General features: G+C 38.3%; 2 protein-coding genes across 4 annotated transcripts; one reads left to right on the top strand and one right to left on the bottom strand.

Moving 5' to 3' along the window:
* The first annotated feature begins 293 nt into the window (after nt 1-293).
* Nucleotides 294-2,980, top strand: gskip (gsk3b interacting protein). Its single transcript, XM_080415036.1, has 3 exons — nt 294-362; nt 1,129-1,374; nt 1,644-2,980. The coding sequence occupies exons 2-3, from the start codon at nt 1,132-1,134 to the stop codon at nt 1,800-1,802; spliced, it is 402 nt and encodes a 133-aa protein (XP_080271162.1). The 5' UTR covers nt 294-362; nt 1,129-1,131; the 3' UTR covers nt 1,803-2,980.
* A 114-nt stretch (nt 2,981-3,094) lies between these two features.
* On the bottom strand, nt 3,095-8,007 carry LOC308075280 (NPC intracellular cholesterol transporter 2-like). 3 transcript variants are annotated; one of them, XM_080415033.1, is made up of 5 exons: nt 7,950-8,007; nt 7,058-7,162; nt 5,293-5,400; nt 5,012-5,184; nt 3,095-3,710 (listed from the first exon to the last, which is right to left on the bottom strand). In XM_080415033.1, exons 2-5 carry the CDS (start codon nt 7,137-7,139, stop codon nt 3,624-3,626), a joined length of 450 nt encoding a protein of 149 aa, XP_080271159.1. In that variant the 5' UTR covers nt 7,140-7,162; nt 7,950-8,007; the 3' UTR covers nt 3,095-3,623. The 3 variants fall into 3 exon arrangements, with proteins under 3 accessions (XP_080271159.1, XP_080271160.1, XP_080271161.1); XM_080415034.1 differs by having other exon boundaries at nt 7,058-7,165; nt 7,950-7,999; XM_080415035.1 differs by lacking the exon at nt 7,950-8,007 and adding an exon at nt 7,844-7,866.
* Between the last annotated feature and the right edge of the window lie 729 nt (nt 8,008-8,736).

Here is an 8,736-nt window from a genome sequence, read left to right as displayed (position 1 = left end):
CAAAGGGTATTTATTAAATATAGTATATCATATAATTAAATATAAAATTTAAAAAAAACACAGAAAAAAACGTTTTATGGTCATGATTCATGTCATGTCATGATGGCTTGATTCGAGGCTTAAATTAATAGATATAAATATTTTTGGAAATGTCAATGGGAAAAATGCATTGAGTTGTTCCTCCCGGCACCACGAAAAACCAGGAAGTGGGCGGGAACTGCGATTAGGGGTCTACTCCAGAGCCTTCTAGATGGCACTGGGGGCTACTACCGTGGAGTTGACTCATCCTTGACTCCTCCACCTTGGGGCGGGCAGGAAACGTCCCTCAGACAGACAGCGGAAGTGCACGAACCAGGGAGGAGGTGAGAGAAAAACGAGTACCTGTGCATCAAGTTACAAAGTCATATTTAGAATTATTGTGAGGTCACATATAGTTATGATTCAGGTTTTCTTAATCATTAATACGTGTTATTTCTATAAGCCACACCGCGTGGCGTGAATGATATGACTTTCTGGCCTCACAGGGCCACTGCTTTGTATGCTAACGTTTGCCTAAGAAGCAGTGGGTGATTCTCTCTTAGTCATGAGTTCACCAAGAGAGATGTTAAATGAGCTAAATGATCTCGTCTATCTTCAATTATACTTTTATTTAAATATGCTGCTGTTGTACTCTGTCGTCAACAACGTTAACGTAGTTTCTCGTTTGTTTGTTTGTTTGTTAGCTAGCAGTAAGTACTAGGATATTAGAATTAGCTAAGGTGATGTCGCGTGTGTCCACAGGATGTCGCTACCCCGTCACTTGTGCATGATAATTAGAAATGTAAAGGCCCAGTCAATCTCTGGTTCCACATTGGATCTTGTACTTCATGTGGCGCATCCTGTGATGTCAGTTTATGACACATGTATGATGTATGACTAAGCATGTGAACACAGATTCAGGAACAAATTAACAAGCTGTATATGGTGGTCCCATTCCTTTTCATCTTGGTTTCCATTTAAATACAGATAAGACTTGATAAAACTAAGTGTTGTGTGGAATGGAAAAATGGGTTCTCTAACTTGGCTTCAGTGCTGCTAAATCTGACATTGCTGTGTGTAACTTCTAATGTTGTTTCTATTGTATTGTAGGGGATGGAGATAGACTCCCAGTCAGACGACTTAATTGTCTCTGCAATTGAAGATGATTTTGCTGAGCTTGGAGACGTCAAGGACATGAGGTTGGAGGCAGAAGCAGTGGTCAATGACGTACTCTTTGCTGTTTCTGAAATGTATGTTTCTCAATGTCTTGACAGTGCGTTGGATATGGCCCATATAAATGTTGAAACAAGGGAGGGCAATCGCTACTGCCTTGAGCTAACAGAAGCAGGGCTAAGGGTGAGAACTTTCTTTTTCAAATCAATTTTGTACTTCTGTACCTTCCTGTCCTGTGGTGCATTGCACTTAATCACTTAATATATTATTATTTTTATTAACGTGCAAATGTGTCCATACTCATTTATGCCCTAGTCGTATCGTAATAACTTAGTGTTAATATTTCTAAATATTTGTTGTTCACCATAATGCACCAATCAAGTCAAATGCCTTATACAATATGTGAAAACTATTAAAACATATATTCTGATCACGGTTGTTTATCCTAACAGGTGGTGGGCTATGCCTTTGATCAAGCTGATGAGGATCTGAACACCCAATATCATGAGACTGTTTACTCACTCCTGGACACACTGAGTCCAGGTTACAGAGAAGCCTTTGGGAATGCTTTGCTCCAGCGACTGGAGAGGCTGAAGCAAAATGGACAATAAAGATAAAAAATTAAAACAAGATGCTCCGTAAATTGCTGAAGTGAAAGCACGGGTTGATCATATCTCTGCATTTAGATATCAGCCAATAGCAACTCAAGTGTAGTAAAATATGATATCCTATTGCTTGATTGACATCCACAAAGCCACCAAAGTATAGTGGTACATTTCCCTTGCATCACTCTGGTTTTGTGTCAAGACCGATCTTTGTTCCAACTTCCCACATTTGTTCACCTTTTATACTGCTTCACCTCTTCTACTCGGCTAGATTAAAGAAATCGAAGCAGCCATTTAACTTCATATAACCATATTTTACCTCTGCTGTTGATTGCGCTAAGCTTGTGAACTTTTGGTCAAATATGTGGTCTGATGATAATATCCATCAATTTATTAGTTCCTAATAGTGTAGGTCTTGTTTAAAGGGCCAAACAGTGGTGAATTGTTACTATAATTTCTCATTAACTGCCTTAACTTTTGATCTTTATATGCTATTTGGTTGGAAATGTACAAATTCATTCTCAACTTAGTTATTTTGTATATATTATGTTATTTGTAAAGATTAGGTACCTTTTGATTTAGGAGATAAATATGGAAACTGAATCCCTGAAGTCGAACCCTCAAGGCAAAAATAAGAGGATGACCACTAAACACCTGGCACAGAGTCTTGGAGACGGATGCCAAGGAGATGGGCCACGCCTGGGCAGCTGCAGAGGTTGGCTCAGGACCGGGATGCTTGGAGAATCCTTGTTGATGGTCTAAGCCCCAGAAGGGATAATAGGCGTATGTGATTGCTCATTATGCCGAATGACTCGGCTGACAACGTGCAATGACAAGCAAGCTACTTGTTTTGATGTACAGATCTTTGGGAAGATGGACAGAAATGCTGATTTCAGAAATTGCTTGTACAACCTGCATTTTGCTGTAAAAAGAGAAATCTTGAATATTCTATGTGCCAGCTAATATACAGTAGCAATAAAGCATTATCTTCAATGTGCAAGTTGAACTTATGGTTCATTGTCAAAAAGAACAGAATATGATTTGTTGTTCACCTAATTACTTGGAATATTTTGGACCAAATTCAAGTTGGTTTATTGTGCTCGTTACCAGCTCGAAGTATTTCAGTGAAATTCTCCTTATTCAGAAAACCTGTTCTTGCATAAATCATACTGAGATTTATACTTCCGTGTTGCAGACCAATAAAATCTCAAAAGCATTCAAATGACAAAATTCTTGACCAAAATTAAAAAGTTATGGAAAACATTTGGCAAGTAAACTACAAAGGAAAACAACTTGGATAAATTGTTAATTCTTTATTAGTGAAGTAGTCAAAAATATTTTACAAAATTGATCTGTCGTGGCAGTATTTGGTATTAAGTATTAACACAAACAGTACAAGTTAAAAAGCTTGTCTGACTACACAGCAGCCAGTAAACTATGAAGAAATCTAGAAAGATGAACTGCAAGGTCAGAATCAAGCTCGTGTAATCTTTATTATCCACAAGGGGCAAATTGTTGTAGTAGAATGTGGTAACAGTGGGTCATTAATTATTTCATGTTCAGCTGCTAAACTGACTACTAAGATTATGTTGACAAAATACACCTTGTATTAGATGAACACTTATCTGCAGATTTCGAGATGGCTGCACAGTATTTTCGAAAAACAAAATAGAGCAAACCAAGGAAAAAAGCTACACCTTTTAAAAACAACTGAAGTGAACCAATAAAATCTGATATGTTGACATAACCATTTCCCTTCAAATAATTTTCAGACATTTCATTCAAATTTGTATCCCTTTTAAAAAAACACATTGTGCTGTGAACACCTCAGCTCACAATCTGAACTGGGAACTTGATGCAGAATAAGTCCTTGCTGGCATCATCTCTGAGCTCCCATTCCACCACCAGTCGTATCTATAAAGACATTTTGAAAGGTCAAAAAACACAAATATTGCAAGCGTTCATAAATGACAAGAGGAAATGAAAGAAACCTGATCCAAAAAGAGAAGTGACATCTCCCCCAAATGGCTTGAGGAAATGAAAGAGACCTGATCCAAAAAGAGAAGTGCTCACCAAAAATAGGCAACTGATCACAAGCAACAACATGACGTATCGTACGAGTAGTACAAAGCATACATTTGTTTTAAAAGGGGTATTTCCCTCTAACACACAATGGGGTCATTTTAATGTCAGCTTATGACACATGTATGACTAAGCATGTGAACACAGATTCAGGAACAAATTAACAAGCTGTATATGGTGGTCCCATTCCTTTTCATCTTGGTTTCCATTTAAATACAGATAAGACTTGATAAAACTAAGTGTTATGTGGAATGGAAAAATGGGTTCTCTAACTTGGCTTCAGTGCTGCTAAATCTGACATTGCTGTGTGTAACTTCTAATGTTGTTTCTATTGTAGGGGATGGAGATAGACTCCCAGTCAGACGACTTAATTGTCTCTGCAATTGAAGATGATTTTGCTGAGCTTGGAGACGTCATCCAAAAAGAGAAGTGACATCTCCCCCAAATGGCTTGAGGAAATGAAAGAGACCTGATCCAAAAAGAGAAGTGCTCACCAAAAATAGGCAACTGATCACAAGGAAAAACATGACGTATCGTACGAGTAGTATAAAGCATACATTTGTAAAAGGGGTATTTCCCTCTAACACACAATGGGGTCATTTTAATGTCAGCTTTTAAGTTGCTTGATTTAAGATAACTGATATTAATTTTATCATACAGTATATAAACCCATAGAATTTTAAGACACAGCCCGCATTAGGAAAATATCAGTCTCCTGAAGCAGGAACATGCGTTTTCAATGAGTCCAACATGGTTAAAATAGAGTTTGAAGTTCAATGGTTTAAAATGACCCGATTAGTGTTTTTAAGTGAAATATCCATTGTAGAAATCACCATGTAGCTTTAATCAGTTTCAGTACAGAGCCAAAGGTCAAGTTAACTAAGTATTGAGAGTTAAAGTGGTTAAATGTCTGAAAATACACATTGACATGAATCCAACATATTAATAGAAAAGATAAATAAAAAAACATTAATTTACACGACACTGATGATAGCTCTGTCAAAGTCTATGAAGCCATCTATGAAATCAACGAAAAGGTTTCATCTGCAACATCATTTTATACAATAATTAGTGGGGGTCCCTGCTTCATCGCTCTCAGCTAAGGGGTCCTTGGCCTGAAAAACGTTACTTACTGAGGGATACGCAGACTTCACAGGTAGCTGATTCACATAGGTGTAGCTCTTCTCCTTCTCAATGGGACACTGAATTCCAGATGTGCAGCCATCCTCGTTGGGGATTGGGAATGGAACAGGGAGTCCGGCAATTACTCCATGGACAACGGCTTTGCTCGTTTGGCTCTCCACAGCTACATTATAAAAAAGACAGAAGATACCAGGAGTAGAATACATTTATATTTGGCCTAAAGACAGGTTGTTAGCAGTGATGCATATTTCTGATTCTGAAAGATACTTACTACTGCTGAACGTCACATTGACACTATAGTTCTGTCCTTTGCGAAGTTGGCACGGTTGACGGGGACAAGGGACGATGTCAACCATGGACACTTTTCCGGAAGCAGATCCTGGAAAGCAGAATGCCATTTAAAATATTTTATGTTGCAATTATTTTTTGAATTCTTATACTGGTGCCAAGGTACATCTGTGAGGGGGGGTGGTCACTATTGAATTAGAGTAACATATTGTACACTTCAGATGATTCATGTTATTAATCAAAGATGCAAACATTTTACTCTAGGTTTGCACCATCATACACATTATGAGCCATGTACCTTTGATAATCAGCCATAGAGAAAGTATGTATTTATTTTAGACATCAAGTCCCATTTAGTGTAGCCAGCATACAGTATGTGTATGAAAGGGTTATACACAATCTACTGTAACAGCAGCCTGAGCTTCCACTTACACACACCTACATTAATATTTAAACATTATACACAAACATATGAAGACTGTAAATGCAGACACACATATAACGTACAGTAGATATTTATATGGCTGTGTAGTGCGCACACATATGGATAATATTTAGAAGTAGGCCCCATGCCAACAGCACATTCAAGCACCTCAAAGTATGATACAACTTTGCTTTTCAAAATATTTTTTCTTTATTATTGCTGCTACAATGTTGAGGAACCAAAACCAAATAATTTTACCCTTGTATATAAAATGTAACAATAAAATCTTGAATTAAGACATAGACCATCTTCATTCTGGATTACTGCAATTCCTGCCCCAACAAGTCTTTAAAGACGTTCTCTGATCCAGAAGAAAGATCCTGAGTTTTTGTGCTTTCTCGCCTCACAGCCTCCCATGGATCATGATCACGAGGGTTTCCATGGCTTAGTCAGTGGTTCTCAAAGTGGGGTCTGGGGACCCTCTGTGGTCCTTGAGGGGGTACCAGGGGGTCCCCATTGAAACCGGTTTAACCATTTTAACCCTATTTTATACTTTGGCTATGCAAACATAGCCAATATGACATTTAGTTTTGAATTTGTTTTAAGAATTCACAAATCTTCTCTTATGGGGGTCCCTGGCACATCATGTTTTCAGATGGGGGTCTACAGCCAAATACATCCTCGACATGAAAATGTTTGAGAACCACTGATGTTAGTTATTATTGTCGTTGCTGTGCTGTCATCATGAGAACTTCTGTTGTGATTAATTGGCACTTAAATTAAACTGAATTGAGTTGAGTGATTTCTGTATTCAATCTCTATTGAAATAGTGGCAGATTGCCATTTCTCACAATGTCTTACGAATTCCATACTTGGGCAGACTACAGATATTCAAACGTATTTGTCAGGAACACTCACTGGTTTAAAAAAAATGTTCCAACAACTGAGATTCCATTTAAAGGCGTGGGAAGCAACGCACATTAAAACTTACCAGTGGTGTAAAGTAACTAAGTACATTGACTCAAGTACTGTACTAACTGAAGTACAATTTTGAGCTATTCTTTTTACTTTACTGGAGTATTTCCAATTTTCAGTACACACACACACACACACACACACCTGTGAAATGGGACAGTCTGCACAATGAGTACTTTTACTTTTAGAACTTTAAGTATATTTTGATGCCTATACATATGTACTTTTACTCAAGTACATTTTGAATTCCGGACTTTTATATGTAACAGAGTGTTTCTACATTGCAGTATTGATACTTTTACTTTAGTAAAACATTTGAGTACTTTTTCCACCACTGATTAAAACTTACCACAGTCAACAAATTTGACTGGATCCGCACCAGTGAACACTATCAGAGAGAACAACACGATCCAAGTGGTTCTGAAGTCCATGGTCGTCTTTGTTTACCCAGATTCTGCTTATTTAAGTGAAACAAAAGCACATTAAAACAGTTAACAGTCAGTCAGTGACCACACCATCAGTCAACAAAAGAACAGAACCAGTGTTGCCAGATTTTGCGAGAGAAAAAAGCAACTTGGTCTATGAAAACAAGCCAAAAAGAAGCGACTATTATTATAAGCCACATGACATGAGCATAGGATATTTGAATATAGCCGATCGACAAAATTAAGCGCGCGACGCATTGTGAGCTTGTATATCTGCTATTTTCATCAACAAAAAAATCTTCGAAAAAAAGGACCAATCTGGTACATTTAGATGGGGGTCCGTGGACAAATACATATCAATTTGGGGGTCCTTAACAAGCACCACTGGTTTATTAGCTCGAATAGGAACTTGATCCCTGCGTAGGGAGATGTTCCAAATGGGGCTACTGGTTTATAAACATTAGGAAACAAGCCCAAAAAAGCAACTACACTTTAAAAACAAGCCTAAAAAACAGCAACCCGCAACTACCAATATAAGCAACTTCACAGAAAAACAAGCCCAAAGTCGCTTATAATAAGCGGACATGGCAACAGTGAACAGAACGTTTGATAATAATGGCTAAATGGTCTCATTGTTTGTTTCTCAAACTGACAATGACAAGGGTATGTAATAATAAAAGACAAAAACAAACATTGAACAAGAACTTTACCCCGGGCCCGTATATAAATGTACACAAAAGCCACGAATCGGTGTCTTAAGCAGGGGGGGGGGGACACAATAAATCGAAATAGGACACAACAAGTAGACATGCATACCTTTAGTTTGCTTCCGCAATCAGGTGCAGCCAGCCGAAGGTTCAGGCTTTATTATTTGCAGTCACGAGACCGAGCCTAGGTGGTGACGAATATATTTCAGGGTATACGTTCGATTCTGAACCCCGTGCCGGTTGTTATTTTTGCTTCAGCAAAGCCGGCGGTGCGTATTTTTTACGAGCCCCGCCCGCGTGCCGGACTGAACGGTCTTAAAACCAACGCACCCACCGAGTTGCTTCCCTTGATCGGCGTTAGATGTAAACCAATCAAGTCAATCCATTTTACACAACAAGGCGTATTCTTCGGAGACAGACACTTGTCGTAGCCAATCAACAAGGCGTATTTTGCCAGTCATCGTCTTCATGGGAGGAGGCGAATCAGGCGGTCTAAATCAGCGTTGCCATGTCCGTGTGTTATAAGCGACTTTGGCTTGTTTTTCTGTAAAGTTGCTTGTAAATATCAGTATTTTAGCTTGTTTCTAAAGTGTAGTTGCTTATTTGGGCTTTGCTTCATAATGCTGTTCAAACCAGTGGTTCTCAAACATTTTCATGGCAAGGACCTCCAGATTAATATGTATTTGTCGGCAGACCCCCCCCATCTGAAAATATTTTGTGCCAGGGACCCTAGGCCCATACAAGATTTGTGTTGTTAAAACGTTTTTTTTTTAAGTTCCAAAATTACCTCATTTTTAAAAAAAAATCAGATCTACAAGCTCACAACTTGTAGATCGCTCGTATATTGGCTAGTTTCAAATAGCCGTAGGCTATTAGTCGCTTATTTTGGGCTTTAA

This window comes from Gymnoscopelus braueri (assembly GCF_963280865.1).
Source record: "Gymnoscopelus braueri genome assembly, chromosome: 19".
NCBI classification, from domain to species: domain Eukaryota; kingdom Metazoa; phylum Chordata; class Actinopteri; order Myctophiformes; family Myctophidae; genus Gymnoscopelus; species Gymnoscopelus braueri.
Note: the sequence above shows the minus strand (reverse complement) of the source record. Positions and strands in the feature narration are given on the sequence as shown.

Coding starts and splice junctions, on each gene's coding strand:
- gskip (XM_080415036.1), top strand. CDS start 1,132: ATGGAGATAGACTCCCAGTCAGACGACTTAATTGTCTCTGCAATTGAA. Junction 1,375..1,643: donor TAACAGAAGCAGGGCTAAGG/GTGAGAACTTTC, acceptor TTATCCTAACAG/GTGGTGGGCTATGCCTTTGA.
- LOC308075280 (XM_080415033.1), bottom strand. CDS start 7,139: ATGGACTTCAGAACCACTTGGATCGTGTTGTTCTCTCTGATAGTGTTC. Junction 5,401..7,057: donor AGTCAAATTTGTTGACTGTG/GTAAGTTTTAAT, acceptor TCTGCTTTCCAG/GATCTGCTTCCGGAAAAGTG. Junction 3,711..5,011: donor TGAAGTCTGCGTATCCCTCA/GTAAGTAACGTT, acceptor ATGTCTTTATAG/ATACGACTGGTGGTGGAATG.